The sequence below is a fragment of the Schistocerca gregaria genome, chromosome X (assembly GCF_023897955.1).
Source record: "Schistocerca gregaria isolate iqSchGreg1 chromosome X, iqSchGreg1.2, whole genome shotgun sequence".
NCBI classification, from domain to species: Eukaryota; Metazoa; Arthropoda; class Insecta; order Orthoptera; family Acrididae; genus Schistocerca; species Schistocerca gregaria.
The window spans coordinates 479,059,633-479,082,413 of record NC_064931.1 but is presented as its reverse complement, the minus strand read 5'-3'; the positions used below and the strand labels follow the sequence as shown (position 1 = coordinate 479,082,413).

Below are 22,781 nucleotides of genomic sequence, written 5' to 3'. Positions count from 1 at the left end.
ACACACGCGAGACAGATCTGTCTGATCATCTGCATCCATTCATGTCGACTGCGCATTCCGACGGTCTTGGGCAATTCCAGCAGGACACTGTACACGTCCAGAATTGCTACAGAGTGCCTTCAGGAACACTCTTCTGAGTTTAAAAACTTCCGCTGGCCACTAAACTCCCCAGACATGAACATTATTGAGGATATCTAGGATGCCTTGCAACGTGATGCTCAGAAGAGATCTCCACCCCCTCGTACTCTCACGGATTTATGGTGTGAATTCGCTCCAGCATTACTTCAGACATTTGTCATTTGTCTAGTCCATGCCACGTCGTGTTGCGGCAGTTCTATATGCTTGAGAGGGGGGGGGGGGGGGGGGGGGGTGAGTGCTACACGATATTAGGCAGGTATACAAGTTTCTTTCACTCTTCAGTGTAATTCCTAGTAACACGTGTCGTAGACTACAGCACGCATTGCTAGACTGTTAGACATGACACAAATTCTTAGTGTGCCTGTATGCTACGCTGCGCGGGATTAGCCGAGCGGTCTGGGCGCTGCAGCCATGGACTGTGCGGCTGGTCCCGGCGGAGGTTCGAGTCCTCCCTCGGGCATGGGTGAATGTGTTTGTCCTTAGGATAATTTAGGTTACGTAGTGTGTAAGCTTAGGGACTTATAACCTTAGTAGTTAAGTCTCTTACGATTTCACACACATTTGAACATTTTCGAACTGTATGATACCTGCGAAAAGCCGCTCCTCCCAGCGAGAGCTTCATGCTCCGCAGAAACGTGTCTCCACAGAAGTGTCAGTCTGCACGGTCGTTCGAACCCCTATGGAATGGAAGGCACCTAAGTGACGCCGACGCTGGTCGGTAGAGGTGCTGAGGACAGCGCTCTCACTCTTCATTTTCATATACTTTACCCTCAATCGGTGATTGTGATGCCCGCTTTTGTAGGATAATTTTGTGTCTGTGCTCTTATAGAGGGAGCTAACAGAAGCTGATAGTCGATATCGTCACACAACTTCCTTTCTCCAGATGGGGTAGATCAGCGTATTCCACATTCAGCAGATGGACCACAATCAACAGTGTCACATGTCCAGATCATGAAAGACGTGTGGAGAGCTTTTGGATTTATACCACGAAATTCGCGTACAATCTGGTAATCAGATGTTGTACGTCGCCACCTAGCCTATTCTTGGTGGTCAAATTCTGGCGATAATATGTTCTAGAACCACGATAGGAAGCTGTTACTTGAGGGTCGAGTTTCACCGATCTATGCCCAGCCGTTGGTGCGGTTTGTATGTGTGTGTGTGTGTGTGTTTTAAACGTTTGTTTTCCACTGTTTTTTAGTGTTTCATAAAGACAATTCTGCGATACACCAGTTATCCCCGAAAAGATATTCATGTCTCAAGTGCATGTATGATAAACCAAAGTCTTGTGAACAGTTCAATAAGTCTCGTTTTTCCAAAGCAGTGAAAGATGTTAAAGAGTATCCCAGGCGAAACCTCGCTATAGTGAATACATCAGTACAAGCGGAAAAAAGGTTCAAATGGCTCTGAGCACTATGGGACTTAACATCTATGGTCATCAGTCCCCTAGAACTTAGAACTACTTAAATCTAACTAACCTAAGGACATCACACAACACCCAGTCATCACGAGGTAGAGAAAATCCCTGACCCCCGCCGGGAATCGAACCGAAAAACTGCACCTTTTCATACGAACATCAATAAGTCTAACTGGGCTGATACTATTCAGTCACTTCCTTAGATCTATGATTACCGGTGGCACGGCTACCTATCATTCCACGGATATTCCATTACAGTTAATGACACCCATAAGAGCATATCAGTTGTGCAATCATTCAATAATCCTCTCGTCGCAAAAGCCACCGACTAAAATAAAAACAGAGCTTCCCGGAGACGTTACGCGACAGGAACTTACGTAAGGGTTAAGGCGTTGCCTCCCTGTGAGAGGCATGACGCTATTTCGAACTTTTAAACACCGTTGTGATAACCCACCGATATCGAGACCTATGACCTCATGGCCGTCCTTTTTCGTTTTTCGTCGTCGGCGGCGAAGGGCTGTCATTTGTGCACGTTCCACTTTTCTAATAAAATAAAACCACTACAGGAGCAGAACTGCGTCGCTATAATTTTTGCCTGAGAGGTCATTAGTTCCTCGCTGCGCAGTGTCCAGTGCTGAGTGCGGGGCACGCGCCTTTCACGTGGTTCCCACAACCGACGCAAACGGATTCGTTCGCTATCGCGGTCAAACACAGCGAACAGGACGGACGTAATGAAGACATGGGGCTACATGTGCTACTGAGAGTAGGTGGGTTAAACTGATAATGTGAACAACCTGGTCCAAACATCTCAGTTCAACAATAATATCAGAAATTGAGCCCGCCTTGATGCAAAACACGAATAACAAGTTGTTATTCGAGTTTTGCATCAAGGCGGACTCAATTTCTGATATTGTTGTTTTTCTATGCAAACACGGACCAAATGGAAGAGTTCCAAGATAAAATTATTATCTCGGTTGAGGAACTTTGTTTCTGCTTCATGTGTTACACAAATGACGCCGTCTTTTGTATCTTCATTGCATTGTGAAATCTCTGGAAGCGTGCGGCGCCACCAATAAGTTTGTGTTGTGCTGTTCCACCGTCGTATCGTATTTTACACATTTACCACAAGCAGCATCTCTAATGGCAAAGTGGTCGAAAGGACGTTATTTGTTGACAAATCGTAAATTTAATAGAGATTATGAAATATCCTGTAACTTATTTCATGAAAGTAAACAGTTTTGAGTACTCTTCGGATTCCCTTCTATGTGACGAAGGGCGTCGTCTTCAAAGTCGACAATGCAGCGTGTCCGTTTAACACCATAAACAATCCTCCTAGTTTCGAACGTACCAGTTCCTTGCAGCCATTGTTGTAGTCGGTCAAAGATGTTATCTGACGTCATAATTACAACAGGGACTGACGACGGCGCCATCTTCTCAGCTTGTGTGCGTACCATGATGTGGGAGATTTGACCGTGACGCTGTCTTCAGACTTGTTTAAATCCATGGGTTCCTGACCAAAAATTCATCTACAAAGTCCCCTCTACAACCCCTAGAAGACTGTAATAGGAATTATAATCACCCTGTATAAACGGAACATTCATGCTAGAGCTTTTATTTCCAGTCCTCTTGTAAATCAGGTCAATACGTAGGGAAAGAAATATTAGCATTAACGTCCCGTCAAAGACGAGGTCTTCAGGGACTCGGACTGGGGAAGAATGAGTGAGGTATTCTGCCATATCCATTACAAAAATGTTCAAATGTGTATGAAATCTTATCGGACTTAACTGCTAAGGTCATTAGTCCCTAAGCTTACACACTACTTAACATAAATTACCCTAAGGACAAACACACACAACCATGCCCGAGGGAGGACTCGAACCTCCGCCGGGACCAGCCTTAAGCGCTTTAGGGGAAGAACACAAAACCTAAAACTGAATGATTGGACGGTACTGAACCACTTCGAGGCCATTGTATAACCACTGCTCAATTTCGATCGGTAAATGGATAAAACAAAAATAAGTTGTACAAGGTGCTGAAAACCTAGACTGCTGACCAATAGGAACACTTGTGATTCTGAGAATCTACTTTTATTCAGATTTCGCCCGTGGGCCACCATTAAAATGGGGAACAGCGAGGGACGTATACAATACTCACTTTCTTTTTGCAACTGTCGGGCACGGTAGAGCTTCTGTATTGGTTTGAGAGTCTCTGCCATGGTTTACAGCTTGTTTTATGGTCGCACCGAAGAGAAACTACCGGTAAGTTTTAGGTGCTCATGTTTATTCAGTGCAGACAGGCATTGTTTACATTCGGGGATTACATTTTTGAAGATTACTATTCCCCCACTCACAACATAGTAAATGACCAAGATTAGATTGCTGAGCCCACATCGTAACTCTAATACCGACAAATTTGAAAATATGATAGCCTTATAGTGTGTGTGTCCCCTCCTCCCCCCCCCCCCCCCCCCCCCCCCATGAACCATGGACCTTGTCGTTGGTGGGGAGGCTTGCGTGCCTCATCGATACAGATAGCCGTACCGTAGGTGCAACCACAACGGAGGGGTATCTGTTGAGAGGCCAGACAAACGTGTGGTTCCTGAAGAGGAGCAGCAGCCTTTTCTGTAGTTGCAGAGGCAACAGTCTGGATGATTGACTGATCTGGCCTTGTAACATTAACCAAAATGGCCTTGCTGTTCTGGTACTGCGAACGGCTGAAAGCAAGGGGAAACTACAGCCGTAATTTTTCCTGAGGGCATGCAGCTTTACTGTGTGATTAAATGGTGATGGCGTCCTCTTGGGTATAATACTCCGGAGGTAAAATAGTCCCCCATTCGGATCTCCGGGCGGGGACTACTCAGGAGGACGTCGTTATCAGGAGAAAGAAAACTGGCATTCTACGGATAGGAGTGGATCCCTTAATCGGGCAGGTACGTTAGAAAATTTAAAAAGGGAAATGGATAGGTTCAAGTTAGATGTAGTGGGAATTAGTGAAGTTCGGTGGCAGGAGGAACAAGACTTTTGGTCAGGTGAATACAGGGTCATAAATACAAAATCAAACAGGGGTAATGCAGGAGTGTGTTTAATAATGAATAAAAAAATAGGTGTATGGGTAAGCTACTACAAACAGCATAGTGAACGCATTATTGTGGCCAAGATAGACACGAAGCCCACACCTACTACTGTAGTACAAGTTTGTATGCCAACTAGCTCTGCAGATGACGAAGAAATTGATGAAATGTATGATGAGATAAAAGAATTTATTCAGGTAGTGAAGGGAGACGAAAATTTAATAGTCATGGGTGACTGGAATTCATCAGTAGGAAAAGGGAGAGAAGGAAACATAGTAGGTGAATATGGATTGGGGCTAAGAAATGAAAGAGGAAGCCGCCTGGTAGAATTTTGCGCAGAGCATAACTTAATTATAGATAATACTTGGTTTAAGAATCATAAAAGAAGGTTGTATACATGGAAGAAGCCTGGAGATACTAAAACGTATCAGATAGATTATATAATGGTAAGACAGGGATTTAGGAACCAGGTTTTAAATTGTAAGACATTTCCACGGGGAGATGTGGACTCTGACCACAATCTATTGGTCATGAACTGTAGATTAACACTGAAGAAACTGCAAAAAGGTGGGTATTTAAGAAGATGGAACCGGAATAAACTGAAAGAGATTGTACAGAGTTTCAGGGAGAGCATAAGGGAACAATTGACAGGAATGGGGGAAAGAAATACAGTAGAAGAAGAATGGGTAGCTTTGAGGGATGAAATAGTGAAGGCAGCAGAGGATCAAATAGGTAAGAAGACGAGGGCTAGTAGAAACCCTTGGGTAACAGAAGAAATATTGAATTTAATTGATGAAAGAAGAAAATATAAAAATGCAGTAAATGAAGCAGGCAAAAAGGAATACAAACGTCTCAAAAATGATATCGACAGGAAGTGCAAAATGGCTAAGCAGGGATGGCTAGAGGACAAATGTAAGGCTGTAGAGGCTTATCTCACTAGGGGTAAGATAGATACTGCCTACAGGAAAATTAAAGAGACCTTTGGAGAAAAGAGAACCTCTTGCATGAATATCAAGAGCTCAGATGGAAACCCAGTTCTAAGCAAAGAAGGGAAAGCAGAAAGGTGGAAGGAGTATATAGAGGGTCTATACAAGGGCGATGTACTTGAGGATAATATTATGGAAATGGAAGAGAATGTAGATGAAGATGAAATGGGAGATATGATATTACGTGAAGAGTTTGACAGAGCACTGAAAGACCTGAGTCGAAACAAGGCCCCCGGAGTAGACAACATTCCATTAGAACTACTTACAGCCTTGGGAGAGCCAGTCCTGACAAAAATCTACCATCTGGTGAGCAAGATGTATGAGACAGGCGAAATACCCTCAGACTTCAAGAAGAATATAATAATTCCAATCCCAAAGAATGCAGGTGTTGACAGATGTGAAAATTACCGAACTATCAGTTTAATAAGTCACAGCTGCAAAATACTAACACGAATTCTTTACAGACGAATGGAAAAACTGATAGAAGCCGACCTCGGAGGAGGACGAGATTAGTGTTTAACGTCCCGTCGACAACGAGGTCATTAGAGACGGAGCGCAAGCTCGGGTGAGGGAAGGATGGGGAAGGAAATCGGCCGTGCCCTTTCAAAGGAACCATAAAGCCGACCTCGGGGAGGATCAGTTTGGATTCCGTAGAAATGTTGGAACACGTGAGGCAATACTGACCCTACGACTTACCTTATAAGAAAGATTAAGGAAAGGCAAACCTACGTTTCTAGCATTTGTAGACTTAAAGAAAGCTTTGGACAATGTTGATTGGAGTACTCTCCTTCAAGTTCTGAAGGTGGCAGGGGTAAAATACAGAGAGCGAAAGGCTATTTACAATTTCTACAGAAACCAGATGGCAGTTATAAGAGTCGAGGGACATGAATGGGAAGCAGTGGTTGTGAAGGGAGTGAGACAGGGTTGTAGCCTCTCCCCGATGTTATTCAATCTGTATATTGAGCAAGCAATAAAGGAAACAATAGAAAAGTTCGGAGTAGGTATTAATATCCATGGAGAAGAAATAAAAACTTTGAGGTTCGCCGATGACATTGTAATTCTGTCAGAGACAGCAAAGGACTTGGAAGAGCAGTTGAAGAGAATGAACAGTGTCTTGAAAGGAGGATATAAGATGAACATCAACAAAAGCAAAACGAGGATAATGGAATGTAGTCGAATTAAGTCGGGTGATGCTGAGGGAATTAGATTAGGAAATGAGACACTTAAAGTAGTAAAAGAGTTTTGCTATTTGGGTAGCAAAATAACTGATGACGGTCGAAGTAGAGAGGACATAAAATGTAGACTGGCAATGGCAAAGAATGCGTTTCTGAAGAAGAGAAATTTGTTAACATCGAGTATTAATTTAAGTGTCAGGAAGTCGTTTCTCAAAGTATTTGTATGGAGTTGTTCTGAGACATCGAGGGATCACCAATTTAGTATTGGAGGGCAGCGTGGAGGGTAAAAATCGTAGAGGGAGACCAAGAGATGAATACACCAAACAGATTCTGAAGGATGTAGGTTGCAGTAGGTACTGGGAGATGAAGAAGCTTGCACAGGATAGAGTAGCATGGAGAGCTGCATCAAACCAGTCTCAGGACTGAAGACCACAATAAAATAGTGTGTTCAGGATAAACAAGCCCACTTTATACTCCATTAGCATGTCTCGGTAAATTGTTAAATTTATTTGTGAGTCATGGAAGGAAAATCCGTTATACTGCATGCAGGGTTTATGTGCACAAATCTAAGGAACTATTCAGACGCCACAGATCGTTCTGTGCCGCATCACATGCGTGTTTCCACATCATATTCTTCAATACTTTAATGTCTCGTTAAATCTCATGATTTTCAGCATCTAGCAATGAGATTTTCCTCCCGTTCGAAACCTATAAAAACTACATCTCGTAGGTCTAGTGACTCATCTGATCTTTTAGTGGCACCCATAATCAATTATTTAAACTGTGGGTTACTTTGAGATATGACTTCAAAGTCTTAACTTTTGAAATCCGTTTGGTGAATTTCTAAATGAGAAGTTGACTTTGGTTACCAGTAATATCCTGACACTAAAACAAATTCTGGATGGATGCAAGTGAGAAGCTCATAAGTGCAAATATGTCATAAGAAATAACTGATCTTGCGATTGCGGTGAAACTCTTTCTCGATTTTCTGCTTTTAAAATGGTGCTGTTACGTTATTCTTATTAAATTTACGGCCTAAAAGGGTAAAAGTAGTAATGTCATCCATATACGAGGAGCGTTCAATGCAAGACATCTTTTCTCTCGGCCAATTTCGGTTGCAAAAATGTCGAATTTTTTTTGGGACATCGTGGAATACGCCCGCAGTTTCATGAAGATCTGATACGTGGCGCCGCCATAAATAGCCTTCAAATCGTCGTCTGCAAATGGAGGTGCGTCCCAAGCAAAGAGTTGTTATTGAGTTTCGTTTGGCGGAAAACCAGGGTATTGATAGACACTTGCAGAATGTATAAGGAGACCTAGCAGTGAACTAAAGCACGGGCGAGGCACCTGTCACCATAGCAACAAGGTTGTGCGAACATTTATGATCTTCCGCTTGTCGACCGGCCACAAACAGCTGATCGTGACAATTTTTGTCGACCATTGTCACAGATGAGGAAACATGAGTTCATCAATTCGAACTGGAAACAAAATGGCAATCCATAGAATGGTTCCATACCACCTCTCCTCCGAAGAAAAAGTTCAAACCCACACCCTCTGCCGGAAAAGTCATGGCGACGGTCTACTGGGACTGTGAAGGGGTTATTCTGTTTGATATTCTCCATCATGGTGCAAGGATCAACTCTGAAGTGTATTGTGCTACCCTCAGGAAATTGAAATAATGACTTCAGCGTGTTCGTCACCACAAAAGTGCAAACGAAATTCTCTTCCGACACGTAACCAAGGCCTCACACAAGTCTGTGTACCAGAAAGGAGCTCACAAAACATCATTGGACAGTTGTTCCTCATCCACACTACAGCTCGTATCTCGAACCTTCCGACTTCTAATTTTTGTCCCAATGAAGGATGCACTTCGCGTCCGCGGAAAGCAGTGCGTGGATGATGTGGAGGTCTCTGTTGCAGCAATAAGTTGGATCCGACGTCGACCAGCGAAATGTTACCATGCTGGCGTACAGGCCCTCACAATAAGGAGGCGTAATGCCTTCGCATTGAACCGAAATTATGTTGAAAAATAGGATTTTGTAACCAAAACAGGGGGAATAGAATGATATACTGGTATCCTAATAAACCAACCTGCTTTCAGAAAAAAATGTGTTGCATTACTTATTGAACCTCCCTCATACATGCATATAATGAGCCAACTGCCTACATAGAAACTGCGGAAAGCTTTGTGTTATGCACTGAAAAGCTAAAGAAACTGGGACACATGCCTAATGTCGTGTAGCGACCCGCGAGCAAGCAGAAGTGCCGCAACACGACGTGGCATCGACTCGACTGATATCTCAAGTACTGCTGACGGGAATTGACACCATGAATCCTGCAGGACTGCCAATAAATCGGGAAGAGTACGAGGGGATGGAGACCTCTTCTGAAGAGCAAGGCATCCCAGATATGCTCACTAATGTTCATATCTGGGGAGTTTGGTGGCCAGCGGAAGTGTATAACTCAGAAAGGCAACTCTGTAGCAATTCCGGACATGTGCAGTGTCGCATTGTCCTACTGGAATTGTCCAAATCCGTCGGAATGCACAACGGATATGAATTGATGCAGCTGATGAGACAGAATGTTTACTTATGTGTCACCTGTCAGAGTCGTATCTAGACGTATATACGAAGACAGTAACTTGTTCTCGAAAATACAGTTACTGTTCTTTCGAGAACAAGTTACTGTCTTCGTATATATAGTTAAAGGCTACCCAGCCATTGACCTTCGTCTGTGCGTATGCGCACAGGTTGCCCAAACTCTTACGGGAATCACCAAAGTGTGCGCGAGTAATGAGTGGGTGGGCAAATGTCTATAAGGTACAATACGTATCTATAATTGTGGACAGTTGGGAATGTGAGTCTCACGGGAAGCGTGCAAGGGATAAGTCTCTGCAGTCGCGCTATTCATCTGTGTCCTCGGTGGCTCAGATGGATAGAGCGTCTGCCATATAAGCAGGAGGTCTCGGGTTCGAGTCCCGGTCGGGGCACATATTTTCAGCTGTCCTCATCGAGGTATATCAACAACACCTGTTGACAGATGAGGTTTTCAGTTAGTCATCATGTATCTAGACATATCAGGCGTCCAGCATCACTCCAACTGCACACGCCCCACACCATAACAAAGCCTCCACTGGCTTGAACAATTCCCTGCTGACATTCAGGGACCATGGATTAATGAGGTTGTCTCCATACCCGTACATCTCCATCCACTCGATGCAGTTTGAAACGAGACTCGTTCTACCAGGCAACATGTTTACAGTCATTAACAGTCCAATATCGGTGTTGACGGGCCCAGGCGAGGCGTAAAGCTTTGTGTCGCGCAGTCATCAAGGGGCTCCGAAAGCCCATATCGACAATGTTTCGTTGAATGGTTCGCACGCTGATACTTGCTGATGTCCCAGAATTGAAATCTGCAGCAATCTGCGGGAGGGTTGCACTTCTGCCGCCTTGAACGATTCTCTTCAGTCGTCATTGGTCCCGTTCTTGCAGAATCTTTTCCGACCGCAGCGTCGTATTCTGCCTGTTTATATATCTCTGTATTTGAATACTGATGCCTATCCAGTTGCTTTGGAGCTTCAGTGTAAGTCGTGGAACATCGGCAGACGTGTGAACACTTATACTCATCGCAAAATGAAGGCATACGCTTCGTGTGGGAGAGATCAGATCAGTTGGGTTATCAAAGAACAATGTGCACAGAGGTTTTGGAACAGCGTATTTCTGTATTCATAACCTAAAATGTAAAAAAAACCTTAACAACACAACTCTGGAATTTGTGAAGAAGTTCCCCTATAGTTTACATAGCAAGCACCAAATGGTAGATCTACTCGTGGCTTCCAATATTTGCACCATATGTGATCAGTCGTCATTGGTCCCGTTCTTGCAGGATCTGAATGTAGTGGTTGTTGATTGGTTTTGAACGAGCAACGCCACAAGTCTGACATTTTGCCTATTGTCTACCCATTACAGGAATTTCGAAACAGTGCACTGAGGTGTTCAAGTACAGTGCCTGAGACTTAACAGACCAACGGAGATGTTACCTTTTCCTACTAGGTTAGGCTAGGATCAATATCGCTTTTTCATTCCTAACTGAAATGTGTTCTCATAAACTATACCGTTATCATGCCCGTTTATCTCAGTGCAAAAACCCGCTAGCTTTTTTGACAATTAACGTTACTCATTTTCAAGACACTTCTAGCTTCATAATTAGTAAAATACCAATAATATTTGCCTGCTTTAGCTTCCACCACATTAACTTAATTCACGGGAAAATACATGCACGCCACTAATTTGTGTACAGTATAATGAGTTCGCCATTTCAACAGATTACTGTCGTAAAGGACTCAGTCATTGTTACGGAAAGCGTATTCGAGCGACATCATACTCGACTCTTCGCCTACAGTACTCGATGTGGTTTAGAGACGTGTGTTCCTTGCGCTAAATGAAGCAGGATAGTGTTCTATGACAATTAATTAAATTCTCTTAAATGAAAAATTAAATTCGCACAGCAATGATGCCCACGAGACCCTGCCAGTTGGTTACTACTTATCAATGAATAGATTTCCTTTCTTTCCACAAATTTTCGCCTTGCCTTTGTGAATGATTTATGTTGACCTATCAAATCATGTGTAGCTGCCGGTGTAAATGACTGAGAGCTAGGGAATGCAGGGTTGCTCCCGTTTTGTGGACAGTGATGACAGGAAGGACAGAGTGAGTGTGGCATCTGCACATAGTCAAATCTTCCAGATTAGCACTAGTAGCACAACATATCCTACTTCATTATTCTTTTCCGTTGACAAGGGTGGAACAGCAGACCTGGCACACTAATGGTATACAAAGACACATTGTGAACATCGACTTTCCATATAAAGGCCACCGATATGTGCTGTTGTTGTAAGCAACATTAAATCCGTACGTGGAGTCCTTTTAGACTTAATTTGTTTCCTACCAAAACGCACAGAAGCTCTAGGTGGGCTACAGTTTCTGTTAATGGGACACCTATCGTGAGTCATGTGCTGGTTTGGGGTTCTACCAACCACGCGATATTTTAGTATTCTAGACATTTATATGTGCAGAGAGTAGGAATTTTCTAGAAATAATGGATATGCGTTATTTTGCATTTTCATCCAGTGTGTGAAGTTAACCTAGGTGACTCATTCATTGGCTGTGTGGGTGAAAAGCAGATTTACTTTTAACAGCTTCCACACTGTAAGTCTTTCCCGAATGTAATATTCGATGTAAATAACTTGTTGTATGTTAACCGGGGGCACCGGGGGCTTAGAAACGACGGAGAGGCTCCGCCACCGCCGCAGCCACAGTGGTCCACAACCCTACGACGACTACCGCAGTCCACTTCATCCCTCCGCCGCTCCACACCGAACCCAGGGTTATTATGCGGTTCGGCCCCCGGTGGATCCCCCCAGGGAACGTCTTATACCAGACGAGTGTAACCCCTATGTTTGCGTGGTAGAGTAACGGTGGTGTACGCGTACGTGGAGAACTTGTTTGCGCAGCAATCGCCGACACAGTGTAGCTGACGCGGAATAAGGGGAACCAGCCGGCATTTGCCGTGGCAGATGGAAAACCGCCTAAAAACCATCCACAGACTGGCCGGCTTACCGGACCTCGACACAAGTCCGCCGGGCTGATTCGTACCGGGGAACAGGCGCTCCTTCCCGACCGGAAAGCCGTGAGTTAGACAGCACGGCTAACCAGGAGGGCTAGAAATAACTTTGTGATACAACTTTGTTTCTCGTTTCCTTGCAAAAAGTTAATACTGCTACGCAGCTACTCACGAGGAGAAGACAGCAAGTGCTTAAACCTGATTCCCCAGAAACTTCGCTCAGTGGAAGGAGAGGTCAAAACAAGCGAATATGTGTCTTGGCTTATACGTAGATACTCTACCGTTTCTGAAAAAACGACTGTCAACGTTTTCGAGGTATTTTGCAACAATTTATGTGCCTTTTAGCCAGCAATCTCCTCAGGCAAAACGGTGCCATGTTCAAATGACTCTGAACACTATGGGACCTAACACCTGAGGTCATCTGTCCCCTAGAACTTAGAACTACTTAAACCTAACTAACCTAAGGACATCACACACATCCATGCCCGAGGCAGGATTCGAACCTGCGACCGTAGCGGTCGCGCGGTTCCAGACTGAAGCGCCTAGAACAAAACGGTGACTCAGTGGTCAGCATCGCAGCTTCTTAATTCTGCGTTTGCGCCTCATGTTCAAAACCCAATTATTATTTTTATTTTAGTTTTTCATTTATATATCCACGTCTGTAGAAGATCGCTGCACGAATATTTTTCCAGTGTATATTTATATAACATTTTCCTTATTCATCTGTTTGAAATTCTTTTTGTGAAATTCCTGCAGTGTATCTTGATTCATAATCAATATCAAGTCCGCCCCATTAGCTGAATGGTCAGCGCGTTGGGCTGCCACGCACGGGAGCCCGGGTTCGATTCCCGGGTGGGGTGGGAGATTTTCTCCCATCAGGAACTGAGTGTTGTGTCCGCAAGTTGACCATTGTAGCGTCGCACACAATAAGACTTGAATTTCCCGCCTGGGAACTTCCGGCCACTGACGCAATACGATCATTTCCTTCAATATCAAGTGCAAGTATTAGGAATAGTGATCCATTTGCATGGTTTGACGCGCAGTTATTGCCAACGCACGAAATCTTCACCAAATCTTCAGTGCTTCTAAAGAGTGCGGTGCTGATGTTCGATCCTGACACTTCTTTCATCGCCAGACTTAGCGCTGGTTGCCTCCGAGACACGCGCTTCTGCTATTTCAGGCAATGAGGACCTCGTTCACTGAGGATATTATTGTTTAAAAGCATCATGGTCGACAAAGAAACTGGTATAGGCATGCATATTCAAATACAGGGATATGTAAACAGGCAGAATACGGCATTGCGGTCGGCAACGCCTATAAAAGACAACAGGTGTCTGGTGCAGTTGTTAGATCGATTATTGCTGCTACAATGGCAAGTTATCAAGACTTAAGTGAGTTTGAACGTGGTGTTATATTCGGCGCACGAGCGATGGGACACAGTATCTCCGAGGTAGCGATGAAGTGGAGATTTTCCAGTACGACTATTTCACGAGTGTACCTTGAACATCAGGAATCTGGTAAAACATCAATTCTCTGACATCGCTGTGGGTGACAATTGCAACCGTTTCACAAATTGCCGTAGATTTCAATGCTGGGCCATTGACAAGTGTCAGCGTGCGAACCATTCAACGACACATCATCGATATGGGCTTTCGGAGCCATGGCCGACTAGTATACCCTTGCTAACTGCACGACACAAAGCTTTACACCCTCGCCTGGGCCTGGAGAGAACCGCATGAATCCATGGACCCTGCATGTTAGCAAGGGACTATTCAAGCTGATGGAGGCTCTGTAATGGGGTGGGGCGTGTGCAGTTCGAGTGATATGGGACTCTGATTTGTCTAAATACGACTCTGACTGCTGACACGTACGTAAGCATCCTGTCTGATAACCTGCATCCATTCATGTCCACTGTTCATTCCGACGGACTGGGGCAACTCCAGCAAGACAGTGCGAAACCCCACATGTCCAGAATTGCTACAGAGTGGCTCCAGAAACACTCTTCGGAGTTTAAACACTTCCGCTGGCCACCATACTCCCCAGACATGAACATTTTTTAGCAGATCTAGGATGTCTTGCAACATGCTGTTCAGAAGAGATCTCCACCCCCTCGTACTCGTACGGATTTGTGGACAGTCCTGCAGGATTCATGGTGTTAATTCCCTCCAGCACTACTTCAGACACTAGTCGAGTCTCCATGCCACGTCGTGTTGCGGCACTCTGCGTGCTCGCGGTGGCCCTACACGATATTAGGCAGCTGTGCCAGTTTTTGTGGCTCTTCAATGTATCTTCTTCTTTTATGACATGTTCCACATCCTTGAAGGTCTCCTCACTCTGGAATATGGAACAAAAAGTATATCTAATCTAATACGAGGGGCGTTCAATAAATAATGCAACTGATTTTTTTCTGGACCAATGCGAAATTTTTTATGGGATATGGTGGAATATTCCCTCTTCGACCTCTATAGTTTCATGAACTTCCGGTAGTTGCGGCGCTATACGTAACCTTCAAAATTGTATCTATAACGGAGTCGCGTTCCAAGCAGAGAGTTATCAATAGGTTCCTTTGGCAGAAAACCAGAGCATTGGAGATATTCACAGGCCCTTTCGCAATGTGTATGGAGACCTAGCAGAGAACAAAAACACGGTAAGTCATTGGGCTATGTGTCTGTCATAATCGCAACGAGGAACAAGGTCGCTCAAATCTGTCCGGTCCCCCTCCTCCCTCCCGAACCGGTCGACGGGATACAGCTGTGACTCCTGGTATGTTGGAACGTGCGGACACACTCATTCGAGATTATCGAAGGATCAGAATCCAACACCCTCTTCTCCATGATAACGCAAGGCCTCACACAGGCCTGCGTACCATAGAAGAGCTCACAAAACTTCATTGGAGTGTTCTTCCTCATCCACCCTGCAGCCCGGATCTCGCACCTTCCGTTTTCCATCCGTTTGGCCCAATAAATGATGTGCTCTGTGCTAAGCAGTGCGTAGATGATGGGAAGTTTATTGGTCGACCAAGACGTTGGCTCCGACATCGAGCAGTGGAATGTTATTATGCGGGTATGCAGGCCATCGCAGTAAGGTAGCGTGAGGTCGTTGCATTGAACGCAAATTATGTTGAAACTGGGGTATTATTGCACAAAGAGTGGGGAATAACATGGGCATTGGTACCGCGAATAAAGCAAGCTTGCTTTCAGAAAATAATATGTTGCATTACTTACTGAACACCTCTCGCGTAATCCAATACAATCTAAATACTAATGTCAGACAGTCTAGTGCCGTTTGTTGATTGCTTTAAAGGTTTCCCAGTCGTCGTTGCTTTAGATCGTCAGGCTTCGATAGTCACCAGCTATGTACTCCACACTGTGTGTTAATTAAGTTAGTATTATTATGATTTTATCCTGTTAAAGACTTTAGATGGAGGAATGTTAAGTATCTGCATTATTTTGCAGTTTGAGACATTCATACTTCCGGCACTCACTATCAACCTACAGTCGAAGTCCTAAAGTCCGGGCTGAGCTGCAGTAAACAGCAAAGGCTATCTTCGCTCACTGTAAACAAACAACTGGAACAGGCTACTGCTTTCGCACGATGTCAGACGATATATCTATTTGCTGGTGACACTTCAGCGTGGAAATTTCGCAACTTTAGTCCTGCCATTGTATACAGCCCTTCCACAGCTGATGTGCAGCCAGCTGGGAAGTAGAAGAGGTACTGTGTTTACATTGACGGCAGAAGAGGGTGCATGAACTGGACTGTCATTGGCCAGCGATAAGCGCACGCGGGAGGCCGACATTCCGTTAGAGTTGCTGCAGCGGTCAGTCCGAGGCCAGTGTCCACGAGGGAAAACGCCATGCTGCGCGTATGTTCTATCCTGCGTAGGGGCGCCGTCCCTTGCATTCGCCTTCCTCTCGGACGTCACCTTACGACGCAGTCATGGCTACAGAGTCTTTCTTCGAAGAACTCCGAATTTCCTGCACGTCACATTGGACCACGCGAGCGCCAACAGACCGAAATGCTGGAGCTCATTGGCTACAAGGTATTTCTACCATTTCATCATTTTCCACCACGGGCCTATTGGGAAATGGCAACCTGTGTATCACTAGTCAGTTGTTGGTTGAAACGTGGAATTCTGAGGAGGAAGCTGTTTTCTGTGTTTTGTTCAAAAAAATGGCTCTGAGCACTATGGAACTGGACTTAACATCTTAGGTCATCAGTCCCCTAGAACTTAGAACTACTTAAACCTAACTAACCTAAGGACATCACACACATCCATGCCCGAGGCAGGATTCGAACCTGCGACCGTAGCAGTCCCGTGGTTCCGGACTGAAGCGCCTAGAACCGCACGGCCACCGCGGCCGGCTGTGTTTTGTAAAATAAAGGCAGAGTCCATTGCTGTTACACGCAGAACAGTAATCAACTACAGCTAGATCAGTGATTTCCAGATAAGTTTAAAACAAACTTTTTCCGATAGTGTTCTGACTGCATTCCTATTCAGATACACATTGCTCCGTAGATGCAATTAATTAATCCCTACTGTGTTATAACCGCGGGCGTCACCCTACCGTAACGCCTCGAAGACCTATCCCAACCGACGACCCACGTGTGAATTATTTCACGTTTGTGTAATAATTTTGACTTACACTGCATGTGAATCAATTCTGCAAGGACGATAACCTTCAATTGAAGCCACGGCAAACTTATCCGAAAGAAACGAGTATGTTTGCATTACTGAAGAGCTGTTTGCTGTGGTGTATTAGTGCGCGACTGTTACTCTGCCCATAGTTCTCAGAGCCATTTGAAACATTTGTTACTCTACTTTGAATTTTGTCGCTCCTACTGAGGTACATTTAATTAGAATCGACCGCCTCAGCGCCAGCGGACAAGCAGTACACTGCAGATATGTTCTAGAACTCAGTCTTAAATGTCATGTACGAGGTCACACGTAAGAGAAATAAGATTGTTGCTTTAAATTTGTATACTATCAAGATACCTTCAGTTAGCGGTGTCGATTTCAAAGAAGGCCCCATTTGAGCCACACACATCTGTATTCGTTCTGTTCACTCTTCAAAACTATTTTGTGTCTTTGTCGCGTAGGAATTCCTTCATTTACATTTTCCAGCAGAGTGCAACAACATGCCACAAAAAAAAAAAAAAAAAAAAAATTGCTCGCGCAGTAGTGTTAAGACTGTTAGTAATTCGATCAGTCTTTTTTGTTTTTTTGCCAAAGTGGTATTAGAGTCCATTACAAAAATAAGGCCTTTGCATATGTGCACTGTCATTGTTCCACAATTAATATTTTAACTCAGAAAATTAAAGCCTTTGACAGAAGACAGAAACGTTTTATCAATAATAAAATTGCGTATTACAAGTTTATAAATAAGAAGTTACCTACTGTTAATCCTTTGAGTCCCAAGAATGTAAAAAAATTAATTTTAAAATTTTTCACAATACGATCTTTATCTTCATAGTAAGGGAGGAGTAAAAGAAAAAGTTAGCAAAAAGTAAAGTCAGTTATTTTAACGAGGTGGTTTCACTTTGGAAGCACTGGGACACAGTTTTCAACCACCCATCATTTCATGAGCTATATTTGAAAGTAATTTCGTGTTTTTCCTAGACATGATCCCACATCTCGAAGAGTCTATGAACACACAATGCCTGAAACAAATAATAGTCCTACATACCAAACAAAAAGGGACCTAAAATTTAATAAATTTTTATCAGAAATACATACTGCTTCAGTGGTTTAATTTCGAAACCACTCATAAAATCAGCATATCATTTTAGTCTACGATAACTTCACATATACTTATTTTCACTGTCAATGATTTCCTCAACATGATCGCTAAAAAAAAAGGTCACAATCTGCTACGTCCGCCCCGATAGCTGAATGGTCAGCATGACGGACTGTCGTCCTAAGTGGCCCGGGTTCGATTCCCGGCTGGGTTGGGGATTTTCTCCGCTAAGGGACTGGGTGTTGTGTTGTCTTCATTATCATTTCATCCCCATCCGACGCGTAGGTCGTCCAGTGTAGCGTTGAATGTAATAAGACCCGCACCAAGGCGGCCGGACCCGCTCCGTAAGGGGCCTCCCGGCCAATAACGCCAAACGCTCATTTCCGTTTCACAATCTCCTACAATCATAACACAATCTCCGCACCAACTGTTGCATATGACGCAGTGATTTCTACACTGCACTACATTCGTAAAAGTATCTCATGGTATCGCTAGGTGCATGTCTTGCAATAGATCGCTAGTTTCACACTAAAGACACCGTCATTCTAAAATAATAATAATAATAATAATAATAATAATAATAATAAAAGGGTAGTTTTTGGTAGAAACCACAGGTACTCAAATGGTTATTGGTGTTCATTCTTTTGATTAAATAGTCCGAGCTTAGATACGGTGGTAGGAATGGGATTCATTAAGGGAAACTGACTCTTAATAAAATACTGCTGTCCTTATTTAGTTTGGAAATAGTCCTCTAATCAGGTATTTTACAAACAGTTCCACTCAGTTCGTGTCTATACTATGAACGACTCGTTAAATACTTGAAAATAAAAGAAATGTATTCGGGTGGTTCTGAATGCATCTTTATTCTTCAGATTAGTATAAAGACGATTTTGTTGAACCCAGATCCTTAGCTGAGGAGGATATTTTGAATGGACCCATGCTGCTCAAAATGGCTCTGAGCACTATGGAACTTAACTTCTTTGGCCATTAGTCCCCTAGAACTTAGAAATACTTAAACCTAACTAACCTAAGGACATCACACACATCCATGCCCGAGGCAGGATTCGAACCTGCGACCGTAGCAGTCGCGCGGTTCCAGACTGACGCGCCTAGAACCGCTCGGCCGGAACCATGCTGCCTGCATCTGTTAATTTTTAGTTTATATTCGTACTATTGCTTAATTTCTACCTCAGGCCGTTTGTTAGTACATAGACAAATTTTTTGCTATTTCATTATTAGACATTCTGGATGCCAAATATCGCCAATTGAGCGGAAGGTACAATAGCACAAACGAAAGCGCGAACAACTACTTTCGTTGTGGCCTCTATGAGAAATCAAAAAGTGCGGGAACTCACTGTGCGTGGCCAGATAACCGACTGCAGCGCTGCTGTGGCCATGTTAAAAATACTTGACTTCCTCAGAAGAGAAGTAAAAAAACACGTCTCACATATGCAGAACCAAGGGAAAGAATTATCTTCCTGCCGGTAACTCGGTGTGTAGGAATTAGGAGCAAAGATATATCTGACGCAACAGCCAAAGACGACTTTATGAATAACACAGTGCAAGATATTCTTATCCCCCTATATGTATTCATCTCGCTAACGAGGAGAAAAACTGAGGCAATGAGAAGAAGAGTTGTTACCATTAATACTGCGACCAGCGAAGCCGAACATAGATGGAAAGGAGTGGTGCTCGCAAGGCTTGGAAATTACCCGAGGACCTATAGCGATCGTTTTAGATAAGAGGATCTAAGAGCATGCAAGGCTTGCAGTTTTAACTCTGCCTATACGTCATACTTAAATTATATACGTTTTTATAACACGAGAGCAGCTCTCGAATTCAACCGAAGATTTATCATCAATTTTTTCTGACTTCAACAAATGTTGCAAAAATTTTAAACTTTGTTTTGAGGCAGAACTACTCCATAACGTCTTAGAGAAGTGATTTAATGTGCAACAATGTAACTGACTCAGTCAGTTCTTTTGTCAAGTGATCAACTAGTCTCTTTAATATTCACTGCTGTTGTACGGGTATCTTTCATCACTTCTTAGTTTAATTCTAACATAAATTTGTCACTTGTTAATATATCATCAATGTTAGCTTCCCAACTTACAAGGCTATTACTGTAGGCTGATTCTAACCACCCGCAGCAGTAGATCAGACAGTGATGGCGTATTCAGGGGCTGTAGAGGGCGAGAGATCTGCTATTGCTGCAAACTGAGTGTTGCCAACTTAGGGGTTTTCCCCCCAAATTTAGGGGAAGATGGAAATGGTTTCTTGTAGGGGCTTTATTTTTATTGGGGAATTTTTTGGGGGACTCTGACAGAAAGATAGAAAGTGCGCTTGAATAACAACGGTTGAGATCATGGACAGAACTCACTTATACGGCGACAAGAACGAAATAGAATCGGAATGGAATCAGTTGCAAAATAAGTCTTGGTCGAATGTAACCAACTCCGCTGAATTTTATACCGAGTTATTTCAAGATTGTGATTCAGTTGGAGAAAAGCGTATCGGAAATATTACCAAATTTTCAGTGTCACTACTCACACTGCCAATATCATACGCAAGTGTCGAACGTGCTTTTTAAACGTACAGTCTAATTAAAGATACAATCTGTCTCTTGAGGTACTTCAGAGTATCATGATTTTAAGGTTTACATTGCAAAGAGACTACGATTCGTATGTCAAATTCGTTCCATCCATTCGTATGCTCGAATTATTCAACGTCAAAACGTATGATCACTAACGCACAGGAACTAGTAAAACGCAACATGACACTCAAACCTTTAATGAAATATTCGATGTTTTGTAAGTCGAAATCGGAGCACATTTGTATCGCTCTCGAAATATTTTTGTTTCATGTTAAACTAGAATAATTCGCACTGTGCGTTATTTTTTCCATTATCATTGTTGTTTAAACTTTCATATTTACTTAGCTCGAAGTTAGTTAACAAACAGCATCATTTCTTTCTACCAGAATGTTTTTTTATTAATAGTTCAATGTTTCCATCATACTCAGATACATATTCGGGATTTTAGGGGGTTCGAAGGAAAATTCAGGAGGATTTCTAATTGATCCTAGGAGGAACTTTTTTTTAGGGGTTGGCAACACTGGGCAGACTGGCCCGAAGAGCCAGCCTTCATTGCTCTCCGATACGTTTATACGACCAAATATTCTCTTAAAAGCTATCACAGTGTCCACAGAACATTGCTTGTGAATAAATACTTCGTTCGTTTCAGTAAATGTATTCATATTCATGTAAGGCGTTGATAACATAACCAATGACCACCCTAAATGGTAGTAATAATGATGCATCAAAATCAACATCTTTACCTTCATCACCAATAGCAACAACAACAGTCTTGCAGTCACTGAGACAAGATGAAGTGGGTATAAATTTTATGGAAACGGCAGTACATTTTTCACTGACAATATTGGTGAGGACAAGTAGCATTGGAGCTGTCTTGACGACCCACAGAAATCCATAACTGTTAAGTTCAAATAGTTATCTACACTGGTCTGTCCATGGCCAGCAAATTTTTATCCCGGAATCACTCGTCTGAAAACTATTCAGTTATAGTGTGAGCTCATTAGCGTTCACACGCATAATCCACACCCTAAAAATCTACAATGACATTTTAACTTACTACAAAAAGCCAAAACCGCTGTATGTAAAAACAACGACCACGCTATAATTGTCCCATCTGCGAAACCATGATTAAACACAACAGAAAAATGCTTCTTGTTGTTCCAAGAAACTGTGGTTTGACCCTGTGCACTCCCAGGTAGTGCGTTAGAATTCGTCGTTTCGGCATGTAGTTTACAAGCAGCTTTTCGGCTACGAAAGTCGATAACATTCCTTGTGCTGAGCAGATAAAGATATGAAGTGTGAAATTCTTTGCTGAACATGGAAACGGAAAACTGACGATCTGTTCGAAAGATATTTTAACTCTAGGCAATCACTAGACTTTAATGACGTTTGAGCTACGAGGGTACGCTGAAAAGTAAGTCCTCCTATTTTTATATCAAACCCCTTATGCCTTTTTAAATAAAACACGCTTAATTAAAATTCTACATCTTTATTCATATCTACATATTTGCAGTCCTCTGCCACTAGAGGGTTCCGAATTCTAGCGTGTAACATGGCATTGTGTAAAACGTAACTACTTCGATGCATGAAAACAGCGTGCTATAATAGTGTTTCGAAATCGAAGAGTTCGTCCGCACATGCAGCATTCTCTCCTTCAGCATGACAATGCCAGACCACACACGACCGTTAACGACATCTGCAACAATATAACCCTTGGAGCCACAGTCCCGATTTGCCCCACACGATTATCATCCATTTCCAAAAAACTTTGTAGGACTTCACTTCGATACTGATGAAACGGTGCAGGCAGAGGAGAGGTTGTGGCTCCGTCAACAAAGTCAAACATTCTATAGTGACAGTACAACAAACTGTTCAAAAAAATGGTTCAAATGGCTCTGAGCACTATCGGACTTAACATCTGAGGCCATCAGTACCCTAGATGTTAAAGTTGGTAATATGTTCCATGACTCGTTAAATAAAAGTTTTTCTTAAAATTTCTAGAAAATTTTAGTAGCGCGCAATATCCTCCTATTGCGTCCCCTACT

General features: G+C 43.2%; 2 protein-coding genes and 1 non-coding gene across 3 annotated transcripts in view; all 3 read left to right on the top strand.

Annotated features, from left to right (window-relative positions):
• The window catches only part of LOC126298910 (uncharacterized), a 163,794-nt gene extending 147,856 nt beyond the window's left edge, over positions 1-15,938 (top strand). The window contains exon 3 of the mRNA XM_049990453.1: positions 15,861-15,938. Within this exon, the coding sequence (XP_049846410.1) occupies positions 15,861-15,865 (5 nt within the window). The 3' untranslated portion in view covers positions 15,866-15,938. The remainder of the gene's footprint in view (positions 1-15,860) is intronic.
• Positions 9,699-9,772, top strand: Trnai-uau (transfer RNA isoleucine (anticodon UAU)). The gene has a single exon. It is a non-coding gene; the product is annotated as a tRNA-Ile (tRNA).
• Positions 15,939-15,962: 24 nt separating the features above from the next.
• The window catches only part of LOC126298909 (glycine dehydrogenase (decarboxylating), mitochondrial), a 304,299-nt gene continuing 297,480 nt past the window's right edge, over positions 15,963-22,781 (top strand). Inside the window, exon 1 of the mRNA XM_049990452.1 lies at positions 15,963-16,447. Coding sequence (XP_049846409.1) covers positions 16,262-16,447 — 186 coding nt within the window. The 5' untranslated portion in view covers positions 15,963-16,261. The remainder of the gene's footprint in view (positions 16,448-22,781) is intronic.